Source organism: Lacerta agilis, chromosome 8, assembly GCF_009819535.1.
Source record: "Lacerta agilis isolate rLacAgi1 chromosome 8, rLacAgi1.pri, whole genome shotgun sequence".
In the NCBI taxonomy this organism is placed as follows: Eukaryota; Metazoa; Chordata; class Lepidosauria; order Squamata; family Lacertidae; genus Lacerta; species Lacerta agilis.
The window spans coordinates 70,341,495-70,367,579 of record NC_046319.1 but is presented as its reverse complement, the minus strand read 5'-3'; the positions used below and the strand labels follow the sequence as shown (position 1 = coordinate 70,367,579).

General features: G+C 45.7%; 2 protein-coding genes across 2 annotated transcripts; both read right to left on the bottom strand.

Annotated features, from left to right (window-relative positions):
* Positions 1–175: 175 nt before the first annotated feature.
* On the bottom strand, positions 176–5,725 carry LOC117052005 (protein NKG7-like). The gene is made up of 4 exons (XM_033158732.1): positions 5,501–5,725; positions 3,341–3,487; positions 1,668–1,784; positions 176–270 (listed from the first exon to the last, which is right to left on the bottom strand). Exons 1-4 carry the CDS (start codon positions 5,679–5,681, stop codon positions 176–178), a joined length of 540 nt encoding a protein of 179 aa, XP_033014623.1. The 5' UTR covers positions 5,682–5,725.
* A 10,465-nt stretch (positions 5,726–16,190) lies between these two features.
* Positions 16,191–24,310, bottom strand: LOC117052353 (protein NKG7-like). The gene is made up of 5 exons (XM_033159207.1): positions 24,204–24,310; positions 22,827–23,056; positions 20,067–20,216; positions 18,487–18,621; positions 16,191–16,437 (listed from the first exon to the last, which is right to left on the bottom strand). Exons 1-5 carry the CDS (start codon positions 24,212–24,214, stop codon positions 16,397–16,399), a joined length of 567 nt encoding a protein of 188 aa, XP_033015098.1. The 5' UTR covers positions 24,215–24,310; the 3' UTR covers positions 16,191–16,396.
* Between the last annotated feature and the right edge of the window lie 1,775 nt (positions 24,311–26,085).

Sequence of the window (26,085 nt, the reverse complement as noted above, 5' to 3'; positions counted from 1 at the left end):
CTCAGCTAAGGGGCAGAAACTGCACTGGTTGTGCCTCTAAATTAACATTGACTAGGGTTGGGTATTGGGGCTGTGACACTGTTGGTTCTTCTGGACATCTCAGTGCCATTTCATAGGAGTCTGCTTATCCTTCAGGTGCAGTGGCACTGTGGGTAGGCAATGCCTCCAGGCACCCTCATCCGACAGGGGCCCTGGTGCTGGGGAACTGCCTGGCTGACAAGGGCGGCTTCAAGTTCACCTCGCCAGCTGGCATTTCGGATTCAAGCCTGCCTGCAAATTGGCATGCAGGCTTGGAAACAGGGGGCTTGATGGAGCAGGTTGGCCCTAATCCCAGCAACTAGTTTTTTGTTGGGTCTCCCACCCAGCCAGCCCTTTTTCATACTGTTTTCAGACCTTGCTGTGGCATTGGTGGTCACCGTACTCGGTGCAGGAATTTGTCCATCAGAGAAATCAGCACCTGCCTGTTGGTTTTTTCCTACCTCATAGCAATCGTCACAACTTTGGCAGTCTAGGCATCGGATGCTTCTTAGTCTTGGCCGGGCAGGGGAAAGGTTGTAGTCTTGGCCTACCCCTCCCCAAATGTAGGGTATCCCATTAAAGGGGTCCTAGAGGAGTTGCTTCTGGCTGTATGCCCAGGCAGGGTCTTGGACCTCAGCACTCCTCAAGGCGGTGACCCCCATGGGAGTCCCCCTATTTGATGTAAGTCAGGCATAGGCAAACTCGGCCCTCCAGATGTTTTGGGACTACAATTCCCATCATCCCTGACCACTGGTCCTGTTAGCTAGGGATGATGAGAGTTGTAGTCCCAAAACATCTGGAGGGCCGAGTTTGCCTATGCCTGATTTAAGCCATAGGAACCCTTGCTGCCGCGTTGAACCTTGGAGTCACTTCCGGCAGGCAGGTTGGAAGTAAATGGTTGACCGATGCCGATGCCAAACCTCTTGCCTCTGGTGTCAATAAAGTTGGGGCCTGGTTTGATCCCATTCAAGCTGTCCTTCATTTACTGTCATTCGGGGAGGTGGAAGGAGTGCAGAGTCTGGTCATGCAAGTCAGGCATTATGCAGTCCTTCTGGCATAGTGGGGAAGAGAGGGTGCTGATCTGCCAAAGGTCCTTTCATAGCTGTTAAGGGAGATGCAGGATGTGGTCCTATGAGATAAGTGTTCTACCCCACGGGGATTGAATTTGGACCCCCTCAGATATGTACCTTATCCTTCATCATGCTATTTAACACCTACATATATACTAATCCCATAGGTAGCACACAAAAGAAATCATGTTTCTTAATCCACAATTGTTCGTGCTCATCCTCAACATGCTGCTTTCAATCTAAATTAATTCTAGATCCTGGCATCCCACCCACAAGGGTGGGTGTGGTGTTATAAAACCTTTGACCTAATTAGGGTATCCATATTTTTGCTTCCCTGCCCACACCTCAGGTAAATGAAAAAGGAAGGCAACCCACAACATCATTGGGCAGGTATGGATGCACACACACACACACACACACACACACACACACACCTGCTTTATCTGTGTTCAAATGGACACACTGTAGAGCAGCCCCAAACTGTTCTGAGTTAAATAATGCAGCAGGCAACTCTACGCGAAGGTAAACCTTTAAATAAAGATGTACATTTCCAGCATTTCCCATTCAACAAATACTCACAAGTTATAAGAAACAGAGGAAAGGAAGCCCAACCCAAGCCAAAAGACCATCCATAAGAACTGGTCAGTGTTGCCGTACGCCCTGTGAAGGTGGCCATGGCAATCAGGACGCAACCAGCTAGGAAGAAAAAATACATAAGGATATCAAGTTACTTGTAAATTAAATCATTGATGCTGAGCTGGAAGCTGCAGCTAGTGCAAAATGGAGAGGATCAACTACTCACTGGGGTGGAATATGACTGACATATATACTGCTGCTCAAAGAAATGCACTGGCTGCCAATCAGCCCCTGTGCAAGGTTCAAAATTAGTGTACAAAGCCCTATATAGCTATGGGCCAGTGTGACTAAAACATCATCTCACCCCCTACATCCCAAGCTGACCACTGTGCGCTGCAAGAAATGGCATCCTGCAGGTCCCACCCTGTCTGGAGGACCGTTCCACATGGTGTCAAAATTGGTTCTTTAGTGTGGTGGCACCTACACTTTGGAACTCCTTCCCTTTATATATCAGACAGGCACCTTCTCTATTGTCTTTCTGGTGCATGCTAAAGATGTCCTGCTTTCAACAAACGTGCTAAAATCTTTATCCCAGCTGGTATTTGTTCTGAATCTGAGTTGATTGTGGATTATTGGCTGCTGTTCTGAACAGTTTTTTATATTTATGGTTGCTATTTTTCAAATTGTTTTCAAATGCAATTGTTTGGCTGTTTTAATATATGTATCAGTTACATATAATGAAAAAGTAAAGGTGTCATCACCATGCAGTTCACTTGGACACAGACAGGTGGCAATGTGAAATAAAGTGTGATAAACAGTGGTGGATGGGTGGCTCAGGCGAGGGACCGCCACAATATGCTGCAGCCATTTCTGAGCAGCAGCCCTGCTCTGCTGGCCACCTTTCTGCCTTGCTCCTCCTGCCAGCCAAGCTGTTCATTCTACTGTTGTGTGGAGGCATAGGTAGAAAAAGGAAGGTTTGGGGAGCATGCCTTGCTGAAGAAGGGGGACGTAGTTTTTGTTGGGTGAAATCCACTTCTCCTTGCAGTGCTGCTTTTGAAGCTCCTCTATACAGCTCTTTTCCATCTCCAGCATTGCAGTTGGAAAACAGCCACTCTGGGGAGGCTTTGAAGATCCTTTGTGATCCTCTTCTTCTCCTTTGCACCATAATATTGGAGGTGCAAAGAAGAAAGGGGGGGATCATGAAGGGTTTTATGAACTGGCTCTTCTCCTTCGCACCTCTGACATTGATGGGAATGGAAGCGGAAAGAAGTATTTAGGGAGATCACTAAGCTCTTTTCTAGGCTCCTACTTTCAACCTCTGATGTTGCAGGTGTTGCAGAAAGAAGCATCAGAAGTTCACCCTCCTGAGAGGCCTACAGAAGATTCATACCTTCCAGATGAACTGGATATGCAGTAGTGGCTCCACCACTCTCTAAATACCTAGGATGGAGAGTAAGGGTTTGAATTGTACCTTTCATCATGTCAATACATTTCAGTGGGTCTACTCTGAATACGACTTTGTTGGATTCCAGCAACAGGATTCCATGTGGACTTTTCCTTTCAGCTCAAGTTTTCTTGCTGTGGGATTTGTTCAGGCACAGTCTACAGCTTTGATTTTGGGGGCTTGAGGGGCTTGAGGTGACTGTGGAATCAGATGCATATGACCCCGAGGATACCTGCAACAAGGCTGGCTATGGCTGAGGTCCTGGCTCGGGAGAGGAAGCCGAACTGGAAGTCAAAAAATGTTCCACAAAGAATAATGCAAGAGACGGCTCCAGCGATCATCCCGAAGAACATGAATGCTCGGGTGACGTGGAAGTAATCTTTCAGGAAGGAAAGAAAGAAAGAAAGAAAGAAAGAAAGAAAGAAAGAAAGAAAGAAGATGGTTAAATGTAGCAATGCAAACTGCTTATGTAACACATTCCCATGGGGATAGAGAATCAGTTTTGCATATGCTGTGTCCTATTTGTATTTAAATTCATATTTAAATACAGTGGGGGCACCATTTTCTGGTGGTGCTTCTACTCCTGCCTGCTGGGTCAGTCCTGAAAGTAGTTTTGCAGGGCTGTTACCAGTGGTGGCTGCTGCCTTTGGGTGCTGGTAGGGCAGATGGCAGGGAGACCAACAGTAGGCAATGCCAAAGGCTATGACAAGGCAGAGCCAACCCCTGGCAGAAGGGGGTTTGCAGTGGCCCATATGCCCTAACAGGCCAGGCCCCTATTACTCAGCACCATGATTATTTTATTTATTTATGAATATCCATACCCCACCTACTAACCAAAGTTCTTGAGGCAGCTTACAATAAGTTCAAAACACTATTTTTAAAAAGGCAGCGGTGCAATCATCAAAACAGAGTCTACCCGAACCCCAGTTCTCTAGCATTCCAAGAAATGCCAGCCTGCAGCTGCATCGCCTGGCTGTTGAAGCAGCTAGGCGTTATTTCCAAACAGGTCAGTATGTCCTCACTGGGTGGCTACTGTTGTCTCTCACAGCCCCAGCCCTCCTGGCAGATGCAGGAGTTGCTGGTTCATGTACTTGACATTTCAAGCACTACAGCAGTTCGTTTGACGGATCCATGTGCATCCCTTCTGTGCAAGGAAGGAATTTTTGACTTGAAGGAGCAGTGCAGTGTCTTTTGGCTGAATCCCAGGCAACCCCTTGGGCAGCATTCGCCACAGATTTCATACTCTAAGTCAGGGAAGGAAAACACTTCCTGGCAGAGAAGCAGCTGTGTTCCAAAGGAGATGTGGGAACTCGCATCCTCACGCCCTCGCCAGCTCCTTGTTTACACTCCAAACATGGCCAGAAGCTCATTGTGACTGCGCCAAGTCTCCCCATAACCCTCCCCATTGCAGTGAAGGCGTCCTGTCATTGGTGATGTTTCAGTCATGACGCAGCAATGCTGGTGTACTTGCAGGTGGCAGCTACCACAAGAAGGAAGCTACAGAAGAAGAAGCACTTTCTGTTTTGCCTCAAGTGCCGAAACCTCTCAGTCTGGCCCCACATATATTATACCAGGCATAGGCAAACTCGGCCCTCCAGATGTTTTGGGACTACAATGCCCATCATCCCTAGCTAACAGGACCAGTGGTCAGGGATGATGGTAGTTGTAGTTTCAAAATATCTGGAGGGTCGAGTTTGCCCAAGCCTGCATTATACCATAGTAAAGGCAGCGATGGGACTCACTGCTGCAGATTACTGTCACCTATTTCTTTGCTTCCCACAGCAGCCATTTCATGCTGGCCCCCACAGCACCTTTATCAAAATATGATTCCCAGCACCTAACACAGAGTAAATATGTTATCCCTAGTCACGCCAGACATTCAGGGAGTTGAAGAATGATCAAGCGCCCCACACACTGCTGCATGCCTTAGAAATGAAGATCAGTTCAATCTGCTTTCGAATATCTTAAGTACTCCTAGCAGAAGACAGAGAAGATCTTACCTGACACAACCATCCCCAAAGCTTGGCAATTAGGTATGCACATATTCCAGAGGCCCAAATTGTAATTGCTGGTGACCACCCAGTAGTCTGGGCCCAGGACAATGAACTACCATCACCTTTTATTTTTATTTTGCTGCCCAAAGCAGCCATTTTGTGCTGGCACCCAGGGTACCTTTATCAAAATATGAGTCCCAGCATCTAATATTTTATCCTCCCCACCCCCACAAAAAAGGACAGGATAAATATCTCTAGTTACACTGGACTTTCAGGGAGTTTCAGAAGGATCAACTGTCCCACCACACAGCTGCATACCTTAGAAATCAAGATCGGTTCAATCTGCATTAGAATACTGCACCTTAAGTTCTCCTAGCACAAGACAGAGAAGATATTACCTTGTACTAGATCCATCGAATATGACAAACAAGTATAGCTCGGACTGAAAGGACCACAAGCTTTCCAGAGGCCAAAGTGCACATTGCCACTTTGCACCCAGTAGTCTGAGCCCAGGGCAATGAGGAGGAGAAGAAGGCTGATGAAAGCACAAACCACAGCGCTGATCTGTAGGATATGCATTGTGAGAACGGTCAGATCTGTGACTGAGGAGCACAATTGGGATGATGAACCTGGGGAAAGGAGACATTCACATTATTCCACATCAGCTGCAGGCTATGATTAGGTTTTTCTGTAAATTTTCAGCACATGTCCTGAGAGGCCTACAGCAGATTCATACCTTCCAACATTTCTCCGATGAAAATAGGGGTGCCCTATGCAATACTACTACTACTATTATTATTGCTACTACTACCACTACTAATAATGTTTATACATTGCCCATTTGACTGTTTTCTCCCAGTCACTCTGGGCAGCTTCCAACATATATACAGGGCTGCCTTCAGATGTCTTATAAAGGTTATGGTTACTTATCCCCTCGGCTCGGGTTCATACCCTCCAACATCTCTCCAGTGAAAATAGGAACATCCTACCATACCCTTCAGCATTTCTCTGATGAAAATAGGGACGTCCTAAGGGAAAGCAGGACATTCCAGGATTGGGTACAATTCTTTGTGTTTGGATAAGTGAATTTGTGGATAATGAGCAGACGGACAGCAAGATGTAGTTCACTGAACTCCTTCAAATATCTCTGAGCTATACTGGAAAGTAGTTTTCATGGTTGCTGAGTGAACTAAAGATGAATTAAGTTTATTTTGGGGTAGAACTTTGAGCAATTTATAGTTCATCATCACTTTCATCCACCCACACAGCAGGAGGTGCAGACTCTTAACTTCCTTTAAACAAAACAAAAAAGTCAATGGGATAGCTATAAAGAAAGCTGAAAATCAAAATGTGGAGGCAATGTTCTTATTATAACCTATTTATCCTAGTGGCGATAGCCACATCTCATTGATAAGATTTTTCATGCATTTTTGAACCACTTTTGTCCAACTCAACGTTCAAAGCAGAAAATCTAAACCTACAAGTGTGTGAGAGACATTCTCGTGACTTTGCTTTAGATCATGCTCACTGGTCACAATCCATCAATAAATAGGTACCGCTCCAGTGGGAAGGTAAATGGCATTTCCATGCGCTGCTCTGGTTCACCAGAAGCGGCTTAGTCATGCTGGCCACATGACCCGGAAGCTGTACACCGGCTCCCTCAGCCAGTAACGCGAGATGAGCACCGCAACCCCAGAGTCAGACACAACTGGACCTAATGGTCAGGGGTCCCTTTACCTTTACCTTTACCTTTACACATTTTGCACTCATTTGCCCCCTAAAGGATATATTTTTGAACTGAAACTGCACCACAAAATTAAAAGATGTTTTTAATCCAGCTAATAGCTGTGCTCCAATCTGCGTATAAGTCCAGGTCTGGTTCACTTTAAAATGCAGATTGAACAAATTTCTCCTTTTCACGTGTTATAGGTCGTATCCAATGCACCCACGTTTTACTCAAAGCAGAGGCTTTGAGATTAATGAGCCTAGCTGAGATGTTCATTCATTACATTCCCTCCAACCTTCCTCTCTTGAAAATCGGGATGCCTGTCTTTTGGTGCCACGCTCTTGTGGCAGCCAGCTGACTCATGCAAGAGAGGACACCACTGCAAGTGCCAGCACTGGCTTCAAGCACCGGGTCATCCTCCACTTCGAGCTCAGCAGTCGTGGTGCTGGAGGGGGCAAACGGGGCATTCTGGGATCAAATCACAAGCTGAATTGGTTTCTGTAATTCCGGGATGTCCCGGGAAAATCGGGACAATTTAAGTGTATGTCATTTCAATCAATCAACCTACTCTGACAAGGACTAGTGTTGGATACAACCCTATCCTGCCAGTTTGCATATCTCCCCTTTTAAAATAAATATGCAAAGTAACTCAGAGCAAAACAGTGCCCCACCAAATCAATTTTCACAGCAAAATACGCTTCATAGAAATATCTACGAACCCAGAAATATGGGACCCCCAACAGAGCTATGCCAAAGTTTTGTGATCATGTTGCAGCACCAACCAATCACTTTTCATTGCCTCTCAAATTGAGTATCTGATGCATCAATCCAGGCTTCATAGTTAACACCCCAAAACCTAGCATTGTCCAATTCACTACAAATCATTTTGCAGTAGAATCCCTGTGTTTTGCAGCACCCACAAAACTGAGTAACGAATACAATGGCAAAACTTTGGAGTTAATTAAGGCAACGTTGGATTTGGGGTGACCAGTAAGGCCCTCCCACTGGGCAAGTCAGCCACACAATTTTGGGTGCTGCCAAACATGGGGGTTTGTGCTGCAAAACAAATTACAAAAATTTGGCTCAGACAATGGGCTTATCCACAATTCCTCTTGTCCTGTTACTTCCCCCCCCCCCCGGAAGACGGCTCTCGTATTTTCCCCAGATTGCCATTGGTTCGGATCTACTGCTAGAGAGCAGGTTTTCCCTTAGGAAGGAGTGGAGCAAGGAGGAAACTGTTCAGACCCTTGCCTAGAAAGCTGCTAGGACCTGTACTTTCTAGGCACAGCACAAGCGGAAGTGTGGATGGGCCCAATGTTAAATGTGGTATTAAATAGGAAGCCCAGTTTGGTATATCAGTTACTTTGTATGGAGGTTGGGGGTTGCAAAATGTTGCAAAACGATTGCAAACCAGTGGCTCAGGTTTGGAGTGAATTCAGGCAATGTTGGATTTTGGGGTGTTACCTAGGAACCCCGGTTTGATATATTAGCTACTCTGTTTTGCAGGCACCTTCAGCTATTTAAAAAAAATACCCCTTTCTCCCACAGAAATCTAGAGATTTATCATCTCACCTGGCTCAGAATCACTTCCTCCTTTCTCCAGGTGAAGCCAGCACTCTGGAACAAGTCCCTGGAATGCTTTGACTCCACCACCCTTTTAAAGGGGGTAGGAAGGGATTGGCATCGCCTCTCAAAGGGCACCGCCCCTCTGTGGAAGGCTCACATCTCTCTCTGCTGAGCTTTGTGTTCTTTTGCTTCCTTCATATATTCTCTGAATGGCTGAGCTTCATCTGCTGGTTTCTGCAGACCAAACCACCACTAAAGACAAAGGAGGATGCCAGCCTATGAATTAGCACCATCCCTCGCCAACCAGCTGGCACACCTATGCCCTCCAAAAGAAAAGTTGTTTCCAGATCTAACTGCTTCCCCTCCCCCCTGTTGTAGCCTCACTTCTCTACTATGTTCAACTGAGTTAAGACTAATCACCATTGCCAATGGACAGGGAAGTTTCCCTTGCCAGCACCACCCCATTGTTGAATATCGCTTTTTTGCCAGAATCACTGGTCTCTACTTATTAGTGGACGTGGGTGGCACTGTGGTCTAAACCACTGAGCCTCTTGGACTTGCCAATCAGAAGGTCAGCGGTTCGAATCCCCGCAACGGAATGAGCTCCCATTGCTCTGTTACAGTTCCTGCCAAACTAGCAGTTCGAAAGGATGCCAGTGCAAGTAGATAAATAGGTACCGCTGTGGCAGGAAGGTAAACGATGTTTCCGTGCACTCTGGTTTCCATCACGGTGTTGCGACAGAAGCGGTTTAGTCATGCGGGCCACATGACCCGGAAAACTGTCTATGGACAAACGCTGGCTCCATTGGCCTGAAAGCGAGATGAGCGGCACAACCCCATAGTTGCCTTTGACTGGACTTAACCATCCAGGGGTCTTTTACCTTTTACCTTTACAGTGGAACCCTGGGTTACGCACACCCTGGGTTGCAGACATTCGAGTTAAGAACGCCCGCAACCTGGAAGCGTTTCCGGAGTGAGCGCAACCCCCGGATGCGCAGAAGTGCTCAAATAGTGCTACTTCCGGTTTTTCCTTCCCCCCCCCCCATGCATTCGGGATACACATGCCCGCATTATGGACAGCGACCCAGAATGGATCGTGTGCGTAACCTGGGGTTCCACTGTACTTATTAGGACCTTTAAACAGTAAGAAACTGCAAAGTTGAATATGACAAGAAAGTGGTACATCCAGCATTGGTCCATAGCCCTAATGGAAAAATTGACAAAACGTGTTAGAAAATATATACAGTGCTACCCCGTGTTACGCACGTGATCCGTTCTGGATCGCGCTACGTAACACAGGCGTGCGTAACGCAAACACCCCCCAAAAAAAGTTTGCGAGTTTTTGCGCTTCTGCACATACGAACCCGCGCATTGCACACGCTCCTCGGAGGATTTCTGGGTCACGGACGTCCATGAATGGTGCCTTAGTTTTCTCCCAGAGAAAACCTGACTTGATTCAGCCCTCAAGACTCAGAAGGGCCTAAGGAGTGGGGACAAGTTTTATAGCATATGTATCATATCATGAAACTCTTCCAAACATAATAATAATAATAATAATAATAATAATAATAATAATAATAATAATAATTATAATAAATTTATTTATACCCCGCCCATCAGGCTGGGTTTCCCCAACCACTCTGGGTGGCTTCCAAAAGAATGTTAAAAGACAATAATCTATGAAACATTAAAAGCTTCCCTAATCAGGGCTGCTTTCAGATGTCTCCTAAAAGTCTGGTAGTTGGTTTTCTCTTTGACATCTGGTGGGAGGGTGTTCCACAGGGTGGGTGCCACTACCGAAAAGGCCCTCTGCCTGGTTCCCTGTAACTTGGCTTCTCAACCGCCAGAAGTGTCCAGGCAGAACGATGGGGGTGGAGACGCTCCTTCAGGTATACTGGACCGAGGCTGTTTAGGGCTTTAAAGGTCAGCACCAACACTTTTAACTGTGCTCGGAAACGTACTGGGAGCCAATGTAGGTCTTTCAAGACCGGTGTTATGTGGTCTCGGCGGCTGCTCCCAGTCACCAGTCTAGCTACTGCATTCTGGATTAGTTTTAGTTTCCAGGTCACCTTCAAAGGTAGCCCCACATAGAGCGCATTGCAGTAGCGCAAGCGGGAGATAACCAGAGCATGCACCACTCTGGCGAGACAGTCTGTGGGCAGGTAGGGTCTCAGCCTGTGTACCAGATGGAGCTGGTAGACAGCTGCCCTGGACACAGAATTAACCTGCGCCTCCATGGACAGCTGTGAGTCCAGAATGACTCCCAGGCTTCGCACCTGGTCCTTCAGGGGCACAGTTACCCCAATCAGGAACAGGGAGTCCTCCACACCTGCCCACCTCCTGTCCCCCAAAAACAGTACTTCTTTCTTGTCAGGATTCAACCTCAATCTGTTAGCCGCCATCCATCCTCCAACCGCCTCCATATCACCATTTTGTTTTGCTTTTAAAAAATGTTTTTTTATATATACCACTTAATTATTCGCATTTCTAAGCAGTGTATATAGCGGTAAATGCAACCAACTAGAAATGAGATAATCAAATAGTAAAAAAAATAAAAAAATAAAGTATTAGTCATGCACCTGAGGTTCAGAAAGGAGGATGCCTGTCTAATCTCAATTGGGAGGGAGTGTCATAAGTTTGGGACCACGACAATGAATCTACTGCTTCCACGAGTTAAGATTCATACATCTTTGCCATTAGGGGCCACCAACAGAGATTCTTCCAAAGATCTCAGTCATTCGACTGAGATATAAGGGATCAGGTAGCCCTGGACACCTTGGCGACAAAGACTTATTTAAGCATCTTATAACTGTAGCACATCCTGCTGTCGCTAAACACTGGACAACAACAAACCAATGGACTCAACTACATTAGTAAAGAGACAATATTTTGAATGTGCTATAAACATGAAACACCAGGTGGCACCAGGGAGCAGGAAATTTTTATGCACGATTTCCCATAGGGTTTCTTCTTTTATTATAACAATCTAATTTCTGACTTATTTATAGTGGGTTTTTTCCTGTGTGTAGATCCACCCATTGAATGTGAACGTATATGTGATCAGCAGAACATGGTCAAAATTTCCCTGTCGACAATTAATTCACATAGGTCAACAAAAAATGTGGTGAGGCTAGTGCACATTGGGCATTGGAGTTGGGACCAGTGCATGCACCCTTTTGCCTCTGCACAGTTCTTTTCATTATCTAAAGAGCAGCCAGAGTGGGTTGACGCATGTACGTAATGAGATCACAGAAGGCAGGGAAGGCGGAGTTTTATCCTTTGCTCCCCTGTTGCGATCCCAATTAACTTCACTCCTCCGAAGCTGCTATTTGCATGGGGGCAAAGAGCACCAACTGGTGCCAAGGAAGGTTGCCTGTTTTACGTTTCTAATGGCATTCAAAGAAGCTGTTTGCTTTTACTTTTTTTAAAAAATACTCTGTTTGATCCTGTTTCATGCAGAATGAACCCAATTTGAAAAAGGTACCTGAGTGAAGCATTTTACCAGAATAAATGAAACAACCATGCTACAAAATGACATGATGTCTTGTCGTGGTGGGGCATTTGTTTCTTTGGCACCCGTCATTTTTTATTTTGCTGGATTCCTTTGTGGATGGGCATTTTGAAGCAGTCGATGCAAGTCTGATACAAAGGCAGGTTTTTGTTGCATTTGTATGGTTGTGTGGCCCCTGCTTCCCTGTCATGCCCAACACCCTCAGCCACATGGAAATTCCAGGGGCCACCTTTTAACAGGGAGTCTGTTTCCTTGTGCAGATAAAGTACAGAGAGATCTGGTCCAAAGGTGCCAACGTTATTTTCAACAGCGTAAGATTTCCTGTAAAGGGGATTCATTTGCAGGAGTGGTGTAGAGACAGCAAACATTTGTACAAGAAACAGGTGTGTCGTCTTTGAATGGGGAGAGAGGAGCTTGAAACATTTTCATTTTCCCTATCACTTTTCTTTTCTTTACGCTACTGTCTTTCTTTTACAGCTGTTCTTGGATGAGGCTTTACAAAACTCTGTATGCATTCATTTCACCTGCTTTTCAGTGTTGTGTTTGCACAGTGTTTAACCCTACAACACATCACATAGTCTATGAACCAAACATGCGCTTGGGTCTTTGTCTGAACATGCAAAGGCTCTGAATGTGCCTAAGGCAGGGTCACACAACACAAGCCCAACTTTCAACAGCATGGCATGTGTTGCATTTCCTGCTCTCTGCCCACCTGCCCAATTTCCAACTTGATCAGTGATGTGCTGTAAAGATCATTCACGTGAATATGGGAAGGGTCCTTTGTACAATCGGACTCCTTGCTTTATTGGAGTCCCTGTTGGTAGAGGAGGGTCAGGGTTTCCGAAACTTGCTAGCTAGGGGTGATGAGCGTTGTAGTCCAAAAGCAGCTAAACCTAGGAATTTTGCTCCATTTGGTGGCCATTTGTTACTTATATGACAGAAAAATAATGAAAATGGCAAGAAAATGTGCCTTTATTTGGTATTCATAACATACTTTTAAAAATAATTTTAATTAAATTTCACATTTTTCCAATGTTATATTATAATAAAAATCATAATTCACAAATCCCAAATTATCCTCCCCCCCCCCGACTTCTCTCAACCTCCTTCTCTGGTTTATTTTAACATATTATTAATTCCTGCATATTTTCTTTACATTCATTTTTTGTACATTTAATCTTATTTATATAAATTTTGTTGCTTGTAAGTGGTTAGTCAAAACCTGCTAGTGAGTTCAGTTCTTTGCATTGCTTCGGGTATTCACAACGTTTGTTTTGCATTCTCTTTGTATCAGGTTGGTTTTTGTTGTAACATCTAATTTATTGTCCAGTGTTTCCCAACCTTGGGTCTCCAGCTGTATTTGGACTACAATTCCCGTCATTCCTGACCACTGGTCTTGCCAGCTAGGATGATGGGGGTTGTAGTCCAAAAAAAACCAGCTGGAGGCCCAAGTTTGGGAAAACCTGGTCTAAACTTTCCTAATTGTGCCACTGTGCTGAGGGAGGGTGAAGAGCACCAGGAGGGAACCAGAGTTGAAAATGTGCCATGTCTCGCTCCCACCCCACCCCCCATGAACTTTGGAAAGATTTGGAGTTGTAGTCCAAAAGCAGCTGGAGACCCAAGTTTGGGAAACCCTGTAGAGGGTTCTACTTCATGGAATAACACAGGGAAGCTTGAGGTCTGGGGGAGGGAGCATCAAACCTAAGAACATAGGGGATGGGACTTGCACGTCCTCCATGTAGGCCTTCTCCACAGAGTTTTGGATTGAGATACCAAGTCCCAAGAGTAATTTAAAGAGTCATTTTTAAAAGAGTAAGATCTGTAGTTGTTAGTGGTCCCAACACCCACTGAGAAATTGAAGAATGGACAACATATTAATGAATATTACTTGGAGTGGGGGGAGCAAAAAAGAGAGAAGAAGGGAGAAGAAGGGAGGGCCCTCTTGCTGAATTTTCCTGAGCGGGGCGGAATGTTCTGCAACTGTCTGAGGGAAGGAGGAGAGCTAAGGAAGGCAACTCTCAAAGAATTGCTCAGAATATTCATTCTTGAGGATTTTATTTTTCAGCTCTGTCCTAAAACCCTTCTCTGCCATCTGGGTCAGTTCTGAAGATACCCCTTCCCTGAAAAGAAAAGAGAAACGCAGTTTCTCAACTTCTTGCTTCGAAAGTGAGAATTTATTTGAAGATCGTGGTGGATCTGGCACAAGCTGGAAAAGTAACACTTCGTCCTTTACAGGACGCAGGTGCATTCTGCCAAATGAGATTTGTCAATTTGCTTAGCATGTGAATTAGTGGACTCTTGTGATGTCCTGTTTGTTTGTTTGTTAAATTTCTATACTGTCCTTCATCCAAGGATCACAGGGTGACTTACAATATAAAAACACAATGATACATAGCATAGCAAGCAATCGAATAAAACCCCAATAACCCCCCAACACACACACACACACGCACACACACACACACACACACACAGTTTAAAAGGCCTGAGAGAAGAGGAATGTCTTTGCTTGGTGCCTAAAGATATATAATGAAGAAGCCAGGCAAGCCTCCCTGGGGAGAGCATTCCACAAGCCGAGAGCCACGGCAGAAAAGGTCCGTTCTCATGTTGCTACCTGCCGAACCTCACGTGAAGGAAGCATACAAAGAAGGGCCTCGGATGGTGATCACAGGGTCTGTCAGAATCAGACCCCATCGCTACTGGCATCTAGTGGCAACAAGCAAAAGTTGGCAGTCGCAGGAAAAAAAATATCTAGAATGGAAGCAAGCGAAAAATGGTTCCTAGGGCTGCATGCCACTAAGTAAACTTCCCGGTTGCTTGTTTTAGTATGAACTGAAAACTACTGATAGGGAATAGACAAATCTGTCCATTTCAGTTTCTTGACATTTCTCATTTTTCTGATCACCACATTCCCGTATCCCATTTATGATTTTTTAAAGACTAGCCCTAACAAAAATTCATTTACATTTTAGTGTGTGTTTCTCCCAATAAGCACATTTTTCTAGGCAATTTTGCTTCATATACATATCCTTGCAAGCAGTTCCCCTAAGTAATAGAATGCCTTTTAATGTTATTTTCATGAATACTTGTCTTTTTATATACTGGATATGCTCCGTTTTGTACACCTTTTCGGGGCAGGGGAATTGCATCATGAAACTGAGAGAAGTGCAGATTTCTTTTCAGATGTGCTAATTATAGAACTTAATATTCAAATGAGAACTGAAACAACTTCTTTCCCCCACCCACTAACTACTGCATTCAGTAGGTGACATTGACCTTTAAGCTTTGGAGGTTTATTTTGCACAAGATGAGAAACCAGACACAAAAACCACACCTGGAGACAACAGGTTAACCTCACCCATAGGAGGGTGACCTTGACTATAGCTGTTTGCAGGGAGAAACCTGTTTATTTGGAGGCTGCTGTTGCCTCAGTATTGTCCTTGCCTGACACCTGGAAATAGCAAGTGCTATATGTCAAAACTGTTGCTTCACAGGTAAGCTACTTTGGTCCTCTTTCTTTCAGTGGTGCATTTCCTCCTTTGGGGCAATGCATAAGGGGCACCGTGCCTCTAACACCCAGTGATAATGTGAAAGTGAGATTAAATCACAAGACGGCACAGGCACCAGCCAATAGATACCCTCCGTGGTCAGTGTTTTTACCAGGTTCTTGCAGATTACCAAAACTTACTCCCAGTACAGAAAACAGCGCAGTTCTACTGAATGCAGTGAGGACGTTTTTCAAACCATCACTAATGCTCCAAAAATGTTCACGTTTCTTCAGTCCCATCTTCTGCAGTATAGACATGCCAAAAAGGAGGCAAACCAAATGAGGAGTGAAGCAAGGCACTTTATTTATCACGTCGGTTTTTTGGTTTTTTATCTCGCTCATTCTCTACGGAGACGTGTTTCTCCTCCCTGGTTTTTCGACCCATACAACCATCTTGCGAGGTAGGTCAGGCTGAGAGATGGTGGCTGAACTCATGCCACCCAGGAGGCAAGTATCTGAACTTGGGTCTCCCCAGACAAAGTCCAACACTCTGTTTATATCGCATTATATTTGCAGGGGAAATCATCACAACGAGTTAGCACTGAAAATAGCCTTTTTAATCTCAAGAGTGGATAAGTCAAGGTCTAGTAACATATGCAGGTCAGCTATAGTTTGCACAAGCAGGTCAGCCCCTGGCTTCCAGTTGAATTGTGGAGGCAAACCATCCTTTAAGCAAGTCACAGTTTGCCAAACCACGGCAAGCCATGGTTTGTTCATGGGAATTGGGGCAATCTGATGTAAGTCAAACCATGGTCTGACCATTACATTTGCACTGAGACAACCAAGACACTTTCCACCATTGTGCCCTACTCCATCATAATACCCAGAATATGGCTATACTTAACCAAGAGAAATATCCCACGTCTGAGATTTCATGATAGGAGAGCAGCCATGCTTTTATTGGCAGTTCTTCTGGTCCCTGTGGCAGAGTTGGGCCCCCAGACTTAGTAGGTAGTTGTTTTGTGACTCAATATTTGTAGTACAGCTAGGAGGAAGAAAGTGGGAGGGAGGGGGAGAGAGAGAGAGAGAGATTTTAGCTCCTAAAATACAAAACACCTCAGATCCTGATAGGAATCCAATTCCTCATGCTTCTCTGGTCATCATATCATTTGATGAGCAGAGAGGAGTGGAAAAAAAAATCCCTCCTCAGCTAGTCTGCACAGCTCAAACACCCACTTTCTGGTGCTTGTTTCTTAAAGTCCCCCCATTCCCCAGTCATGCTGCAAAACAAATTGTGTACTTCCCGGGACAATCAGCAGGTCCAGGAGAAGTAAATTATCAACCTGAGTGGGAGCAAAATTCTGGATTTCATCCCTTAATATGGTGTGATGTGTCCACATGGTGTGTGTTTTTCTGAGCTCTGTCTCCCCACCCCCATTTTTACCACTGGAAAATTAGAATTTTCTCTTTTAGGATTATAACTGAATTGCTGGGTTTTGTTTTGTTTTTTGCTAGCTTTTGAAATACTGTTTCAACTTCCCTTTTCTTTACTCTTTCCAGTATAAATATAGATATGACAATCTACATATTTGGCAATCCCAATTCCTCTTCACTGCAAAGACATAGAATCATAGAATCCTAGAGTTGGAAGAGACCACAAGGGCCATCCAGTCCAACCCCCTGCCATTAAGCAGGAAACACCATCAAAGCATTCCTGACAGATGGCTGTCATGTAAGACTCAGATCCTCTCCCCTGCACCTGATTCCTCCATTCTCTGCAGCGTGTGAAAGAAATTCAGAGTGTGAAACTCTGAGCAATGTCTGGCAAATGTACACACCCAATAAATAAATAAACACTAACTCGTGAAAGAAAGGAGTTTGTATAAGCCCATCGGTTTTATGAGATCCCTGAGCTAAGTTCAGACTTAGTCAATTATTAATTCAGTTCTCTACATTTCTGCAGCAATCTGATATTTTCTGTTTTAAAGAAAACCTCATGAAAACCACCCAGCTTTTTAGTGCAATTTTTCACAACTAAATATATTGTTGTGCAGACTGGAAAGTGAATTTTGTACGTTCCTTTCACTACCGGTAATACAGTGGTACCTTGGGTTACAGATGCTTCAGGTTACAGACGCTTCAGGTTACAGACTCTGCTAACCCAGAAATAGTACCTCGGGTTAAGAACTTTGCTTCAGGATGAGAACAGAAATCGTGCGGCGGCAGCGCAGCGACAGCGGGAGGCCCCATTAACTAAAGTGGTGCTTCAGGTTAAGAACAGTTTCAGGTTAAGAACAGACCTCCAGAATGAATTAAGTTCTTAACCCGAGGTACCACTGTATAGTCATTTTGCTGCATTTTTATTTTTATTTTGCAAACATTGGTTGTAGAACTGCATCACAAAAGTGCGAATTTCGAAGGGCTTCCATTCTCATATTGGTTTGGAAAGTGTGATGATGATGATGATGATGATTTATTTATATCCCGCCCATCTGGCTGGGTTTCCCCAGCCACTCTGGGTGGCTTCCAACCGGATATTAAAAACAATACAGCATCAAACATTAAAAATCTTCCCTAAACAGGGCTGCCTTCAGATGTCTTTTAAAAGTAAAATAGTTGCTTATTGCCTTGACATCTGCTGGAGGGCGTTCCACAGGGCGGGTGCCACTACTGAGAAGGCCCTCTGCCTGGTTGCCTGCAACCTCACTTCTCACAGGGAGGGAACTGCCAGAAGGCCCTTGGAGCTGGACCTCAGTGTCCAGGCTGGATGATGGGAGTGGAGGCGCTCCTTCAGGTATACAGGACCGAGGCCGTTTAGTATATTGGTAGTTTTGCCTTTAATGTGAACTGAATCAAATTTATTCCCTGTCCCAACTTGCAGGGAGGTTTTCTTTAAATAAAAAAGGGAGTGATTCCTCCAAAAATGGTATTGTTCCCTTGCAGTCTGGACCAGAACCATCCAGAATGTCTACCATCTGATTCTCCTCCTTTTCTAGACTCAACTCTAGCCTTTCCCCCTCTCATAGTTAAGAAGTGACAAGGCTAAGGCCACACCTGCAGAATGTTTGGAGCCCATGTGCAAAGCTCGACTCACCTGTAATGAGCTGCATAGGAATGGAAGCCCAGCCCAAGCCATAGGACGAACCAAATACGAGTGAATAATTGGTGTAAGGTTGTGAGTGCCTTTGCACATATGTAAATATCGCCATACCAATCAAGATTAAGAAAGCTGGGGGCAAAAAAGGAGATTTTAAAAATGAGAATATATTTTTATGATGTCTTCAGATGACTTAAACAAAACAACATAATTGCATAGGAAGAAAATAATATAAAACACTAACATACAAAAAAAAACCCACCAAAAAAACCCAACCCACATACCCAACAGTCACAGGTCACAGTCCATCAAAGGCCTGGAAATAAAGGTAAGAATTTACCTGAAGAAGATCCTGGCAAGAGGTGTATAATATAATAATAAAATATAACAACAACAACAACAACAACAACAACAACAACAACAACAACAACAACAACAACTTATATCTGGCCAGGCCTCCCCAGCCACTCTGGGCAGTTTCCAACAGAGTATTAAAAACACAATCAAACATCAAACATTGTAAAGTTCCCTAAACAGGGCTGCCTTGAGATGTTTTCTAAAAGTCAGTTAGTTTTTTATTTCCTTGACATCTGATGGGAGGCCGTTCCACAGGGCGGGCGCCACTACTGAGAAGGCCCTCTGCCTGATGTAGCCAGAACTGACACACACCAGGGCAATCTGGGGATGGGGAAGTTTAGGTTGGTGCAGGAAGCACTCCCGTGGTGACAGAGGATGACAAGGAGATGGAGAGCAGTGCACAGGAACCGGAACATCAGAACCCATCACCAGAGCCAGAGGGGACCCTGTCTCCACAAATATGGCAGGCTCAGAGGCGTAGGGAGCAGCGAGTGGGGCACTCCAGAAGGCTGAGGCAGGCAAGGGCCCACAGCCCAGCTCCCTAGCTGGCCAGGTGGGGCTCGCTAGCTCTGGGAGGAGGTGGGTGATTCCTCAGCTGGCGTAGGCTTGGAACAGTTGAGGATCCCATGCCTTGCCAAACCCAAATGCTGCAATCAGCATGCAAGGCATAAAATGGCAGCAGAGCTGGGGTGCTGTGTCTGCTCAACTGTCCATTGTTGATGGACCACAGCTTGGGTGCTCCAGGATGTCTGTGGGACTGTGCTTCGGTTTGGACTTTGGACCTGTGGGGACTGGGGATTTGACATATTTGCCACCAGGTAGGCCAGGGTTTCAGGACAGGAGTCTTCATTCTTGGGTCCCCAGGTATTGTTGGCCTACAACAAGTCCTGTCCTACCCAGGCAGCTTTGCCAATGGTCAACGATGGTGGGAGCTGTTGTCATCCAGGGACTCAAGGTTGAAGAATCTTGACTAGCTAGCAGTAGCTCTTTGGGATTCCCAGGAAAGGAGCCTTCTTTCTCAACTGTACTGGAGATCATAGAATCATAGAGTTGGAAGAGACCACAAGGGCCATCCAGTCCAACCCCCTGCCAAGCAGGAAACACCATCAAAGCTGATGGAGATGGTGGGGATTGAACCCGGGAGCTTCTGTATGCAAAGCAGGTGCTCTACCACTGAGCCACATGGGCCCTTCTGGAATAAGAACACACACTGGGGTTACCTGACATGAGGCTGAAGGTGACGGCGGCTCTCAGCAGGGATATGTTGAATAGCAGGTCACGTTCAAAGGAGATGCAGACACACAACAGAGAAAAGAAGCTGCAGAAACACGCAATCACCAGGAAGGCTCGGGTGAAGTGGATATGTATGGCTGTGGTTCAGAAAAGGAAGCATTAGGAAGGGCAAGGGTTCTGGGTAGAGTTACTTGGTGGTCACCGACAAAGTAGTGCCACCGAAATCGGTGCACCTGAGTTAGTCATGTCCATGAATTTTAGTGGATCTACTCTGAGTAGGCTAGCGGTCGACGCAACCCATTCTTTCTCCCAGTTTAAAGAAGAAAGTTAACGTAAGAATTTAAGAGGAGTCTTGTTGGATCAACCCAATGGCCTATCTAGTCCAGCATCCTCTTTGCCGCAGTCCCTATGGGCACTGGCGGAGGAAGGGGGTGCGTTGGATGTGGTCCGCCCCAGGTGTCATCCCTGAGGGGGGTGACATCGCCGTCCCGTCCCCTGGGATGCTCACCACGCCCCCACGGGTGGCTAGTGTTAGGATTCTTTTCCCGTGCTGCAGTCATGGGATTGTTTGGATCACATGACTGTGTATGTTTTCATTCCACATTGTGGGAAGTCACAGAGACAGGATGTTTGTATTACTGTGTTTCCATGATGTAGGACATTTGTCCTTTGTTCTTTCTCTTTGCTGTCTGATGCTGAAGAGGAAGGAGTGGAGATACGATGCTCCAAGTGTGTATATGTAAATAAATGTAGTTTAGCCAAATGCTGCGCTACTGAGTCTGTTACGCTGACTGCCTATACTCTGCTGATCCTGAAGTGTGCTGATGCCTCTAAGGTATCAGTTGCTGTGATGTTCGGGTTGGAGAAAGATTTTGAATCTCCCGAATGAATGACCAGGAGGGAGAGAACATGCCAGTCGGGCATGTGTCTTTGTCAGACTCCTACTCATGTGTAGGACCACCCCGGGTGTCATCCCTGAGGGAGGTGACATCGCCCCCCCACCTCCCTGGGATGCTTGCCCCGCCCCTGGGGGTGGCTAGCCCCACCCCCGGGGGCACAGCATTGCACCCTCCGGGTGCTGGAGCAGCTAGCTCCACTTCTGTCTATGGGAAGTCTATAATCAGGATGTGAGCACAATGACCCTGTCCAAATGCTGTTCCCCAAGGACTGGTATTCGAAGGCAGGCACGGTGCCTCTGATCTTGGAGGCTTGAATGCAGTCATCATGATGAGTACCCCTTGTCAGCCACACCCTCGACAAATTTGTCTTACCCCCCCCCCGCGTTTTGACAAACTTGATCAAGCGTTTTGACAAACTTGATGTCGCTTTTGTAACATTAACTGGTAGAAACAGCACTTTGGGGGTACATGACTTTCCCCCAAAGAATTCTGGGAACTGTAGCTTTGCTGCTCACTACAGTTCCCAGGATTCTCTAGATGAAGCCATGTGCTTTCAACATATGGTGTGGGTGTCATCCATGACTCACAACATGGTCGTTCTGTTCGTAGAATCCTAGGGCTGATGGGGTTTTGTAGGCCATCGAGGCTGGCTACATGCCATATATTTCAAACACATGATTTCCCCCAAAGAATTCTTGGCACTGTAGTTTAAGTGCCACAGAGCTATGGTTCCCAGAAAGTACCCTTAACTAACTACATCTTTTGCACAAAGGTGAAAGATGTTGCAGCTATCATTATGGTACGAGAACATTTGGAATACATAGGTACTGGCTCCCTGGGCACCTGAGAAACCACAAAATTCCCCATGAAGGGGCCGGGCACCCACAAATTTTGATGCCCGGGCCATGCACACTGCATGCCACCCACGGCCCCAGGCAGCCACAGTTGCAGGCCCAAGTTGGCACTCCTGTTGGAATCTGGCAATTGCTGCAGAAACAATTTGAGGGTCTCCAATCAACTGGAAAATGCATTTCTACGTCATGTGGTGGAGGCCTTTATTTCTTACACTATTTCAAAATATCTTCATAACCCTCTACCTCTTTTAATGTATGAAATATGGGCATCTTTAAGATTTATTTATTTTTTTAGTTCTACTCCCCATTGCTGCAGCTAGGGGTACTAGACCTCTAGTGTTGAGCTGGAGTCTTCAGGGTTGCCTTCTCTCCTCCAAGTGGCAGGTGGAGAGCAAGCTTCCGCCCAGCAGGTGCTGGCTGCAAATTGTTGCATAGACTCCCTGCCAGAGCGGGTGGGGGGTCCTGCTCCCCTCCCTCCTTCCCCCTCTCTCTGTTAAGTTTCATCTCTGCAAATGGTCTCAGTGACTGTGGTCAATGTTTAATGACATCATGTAGGCCCACCCCATGACATCACCAGTGGGACACCTCTAAGTACTCAGCTATACAGCTGCAAATTGAACGTTTTAAGTGCATTATACAAATGTGATACTGGATGGTGATGGTGAGCTTATGGGAAATTCAATATATATTTAAAAACCATTTTTTATAGCCTAGGTCTCAGGTTTGGGCTCTGAAATCTCAGGGTCTGGGATGCTCCTGACCTGGCAACCCTTGCCATAGCCCTGTATGTTGATACTAACTAAGCAATCTTACATGCCATTATTTATTGTCTTTTATTGTATTGTACTTTATATATAGTAGAATCTGGAGGCCTATACATTGAGTGGAAACACCACTGTCTATTCCTAACTTAAAGGCAGGTCCAGATACTTGGAAACCTGGCTTTGACATGCTTGCATTTTATAGAAAGATACAGAAGTGGAAAAGACCTTACCGAGTAGATTGAACCAATACATGGTGCAATCTGGACCTACGCAGATAGTCCAGAGGCCACTGTGTACCATGCCTTTTTTGGTACTTTGCAGTACCCAATAGGGAGTACTCAGGGAAATAAACTCCAACAGCAAGCTTCCAGCAGAGCAGATTGCGCTGCTGATCCGCAGCGGTTCCATCAAGAGATCGAGGCGTGCTAGCATTCTTAAGGACATCGTGGAAGTGGGCCTGCTGCGTGGAGGACAGGAGAGGAAGCATGACCATCAGGGACATGAAAAGGTGCAAGGCGAAAGGAAGGTGCAGTCGGACATGGTTGGGGCAGTCGGACATGGTTGGTAGATAAGGAGCGACAGACACATTTCTGGGTGAGTTTGAGTAGATCAGTAAGGATTTCCCTTTCCCAACACAGCAAGGACTATAGAACTCCACCCACCCACCCTGCAAATTAGGTTGCTGAAAAAAGAACTCCGGGGGGGGGGGCAGGGACTCAGTTACATTAGTCAGAAAACAGCGGTTTCATTGTGTTATAAACATGCAACAAGTTGGTACCTTGGTTCTTTGTACTCACAACTTAGAAACCAAACACTGCAAACCCGGAAGTAAGTGTTTCAGTTTGCGAACTTTTTCGGAAGCCAAACGTGCTCCATTTTGAGTGTTACACTTCTGTTTTGAGTGCCACGCTTCCATTTTGAGTGTTATGCTGAGGTCTGTCTGTTTTCACTATTTATTTTGCGTTTTTGCTGCTCTTTTTGTTTTGTTTTTGTGACTGTGGAACCTAGTTCAGCTACTGATTGATTGCTTGATTGTGTGACTGCAGTACATTGTTTATTGCTTTCATTTTATGGATCAATGGTCTTGTTAGATAGTAAAATTTGTGTTAGATTGCTGTTTTAGGCGTTGTTTTTAAAAGTCTGGAACGGATGAATCCATTTTGCATTACTTTCTATGGGAAAGCATGCCTTGGTTTTGGAACGCTTTGGTTTAGGAGCAGACTTCCAGAACGGATTAAGTTTTGAGAACCAAAGGTACCACTGTATGGCGTTTCTATAGGCTTTTTTTCTTTTGCTATGATTTAATTTCTCAGTTATTTATAGCACCACCCCCCTGTGTGTAGATCAGGCACCCCCAAACTCAGCCCTACACATGTTTTGGGACTACAACTCCCATCATCCCTAGCTAACAGGACCAGTGGTCAGGGATGATGGGAATTGTAGTCCCAAAACTACAAGGCACTGAGTTTGGGGGTGCCTGGTGTAGATCCACCCCGGGACTCTTGTCTTTCAATTTCCTCATGCCTTTCCAATGAAATTGGGCAACACTTGGTGGCACAATATCCCACCCGTATAGCACCCTCCCCGCAATAGGATCTCAGCCTCACCTTTGTGCCATTTTTCGCTGTCCTTTGTAATGAGGATGAGATGGAGAAACATCTACTTCTTCTGAAATTCATCTGGTTGCCTAGGCGACTCGGGTGCTCCAGATGCTTCCAATCCATGTGAATTCTGACCTATCAGATTCTTGGGGCTTTCCATCCTCAAAGATTCTAGCCAATTGGTTCTATATTGTCCAGCAACAGGAAAGGTTGTTGTTGTTTTGTAATTTTGTGAAGAAAACCTTACATCTTTCCATGCAATTTTGCATCCTTACATGAAGCAGAATCCAGCCTAATTCATGGTGCTGCTAAAATAGGACAGCATTTGTTTTAATCCATGGGTAATTGATTTCCAGGTTCCAATTCATCCAGGTGGGCAAAAAGAGGACAATTGAGACCACAGATTTGCATAACATTTGCTTATCCTGGCAGGAGGTCCTGTTGCTGGACAGCGAAACGTTTGTTGACCTGCTGTGCAGGGTTTGTCCCAAGGCACTTAAGCACTTGCAGAAGCATGGTGTGGACCCCCCCCCACATGCCAGAATAGTTTCTGTTCCTCTTTGCCCACACCCTGACCTTCTCAGTGGCACTGAAGGTCCAGGACACCTTCCTCAGTGAGTGGGGGCATCAAGGTGCTGTTTTGTGTGGGGCTGCTATTGATACACTTGGCTCTGGGCTCCTCAGAAAAAAACAACTATGTAACTGTACAGGACTAGTAGAGACCCTGGAGAAGCATCTCAGTACCCCGGCTTACCTCCTGTGAAGAAGATGCATCCATGGATGAGGTGCATGAGGTCTCAGGCTGTAACTTGGAAAGTGAATGCAGAGCTCAGCTGAATGAGAAGTAGGCCCCTCAGCATGAATTTCAGTACGGATCAGAGCTTCCATCGTGCCTTCCTTAGCCAGGAGGGTGGATGTCATTCTGTGGTGTGCTTCAGGTACCAAAATGTATTGGGCAGGCAGGCAATAGCAGCAGGGAAGGAGATCCCATCCTCCCTACTTTCTCATCCAAGGTAGCTGGTGTAGCGCAAGTGGGATATTCAGACATATTAAACTTTTGTTCTTGCCCTGCATAGCATAGACAGAAAACCTGGTATTTTAAGAATGCTTTTCTGGTTCTCCTTTAAGATAACCTTTTTGACTTTTCCTCCCCAACCTTTTTGACTTTTCCTCCCTTAATTGTCTCCATCTGAAGGAAAGAGATGTTACCCAGGTCCCAATGTGGATTTATGGCATCAAGTGGTAAATCAGATACCGCTGGGGTAAAAGGGGTCCTGGGCTGTAAAGATCAAGCAATGCCAATCAATTTGGGATTCAGGGTGTCTGTAAATTGACATTCTCACAGCTGCAGTAATTGTTTGACAGGTGTGAGGGATGACTCGGGTATCTATCCATTGGTTCAAGGAGATTAGAGAACTCTTAGGATGGGGGGGGGGGAACGGAACCCCGTGTGGTCAATTAGTGTATCTATTCCGCGTCTGGAGGTGCTAATTGTCAGACTATTGTGGAGACTTTTGTCAGACCCGGATGGGCCATTAGTGACCCCTTAGGCAGTTTGCAGCCTGCCTGAAAAAACAGCCATGCGTCTCAGCTGGAGGACAGAGATTTCTTTTGATTTTAGCTGTGTTCTTATTTTGAGAGTATATGAGCTAATTATATTTTACAACGTTTTATGATTGTACTCTTTTTCAAGAACCGTGTAACCCTTGTTTTTTTTTTAGTGTTTTGCTCAGGGCCGGGTTAAGGAGATCGGCCACCGTGGTGCGGCGATCCCTCCGGCGCCCCCCGCATGCTGCCTCTCCGCCGCCTCCCTCCCGCGCTTGCTGCCCCTCGGTAGGGGGGGTGAGCGAGCGGGGGATGAGAGGTGTGGCGCTGGAGCGGCGCGGGG

Coding starts and splice junctions, on each gene's coding strand:
- LOC117052005 (XM_033158732.1), bottom strand. CDS start 5,681: ATGCATATCCTACAGATCAGCGCTGTGGTTTGTGCTTTCATCAGCCTT. Junction 1,785..3,340: donor CATAGCCAGCCTTGTTGCAG/GTATCCTCGGGG, acceptor TTTTCTTCCTAG/CTGGTTGCGTCCTGATTGCC. Junction 271..1,667: donor TCCTCTGTTTCTTATAACTT/GTGAGTATTTGT, acceptor GCCAATTTGCAG/GCAGGCTTGAATCCGAAATG.
- LOC117052353 (XM_033159207.1), bottom strand. Junction 20,217..22,826: donor GTATTGGTTCAATCTACTCG/GTAAGGTCTTTT, acceptor TCTGAACCACAG/CCATACATATCCACTTCACC. Junction 18,622..20,066: donor CACCTTCAGCCTCATGTCAG/GTAACCCCAGTG, acceptor TTTTGCCCCCAG/CTTTCTTAATCTTGATTGGT.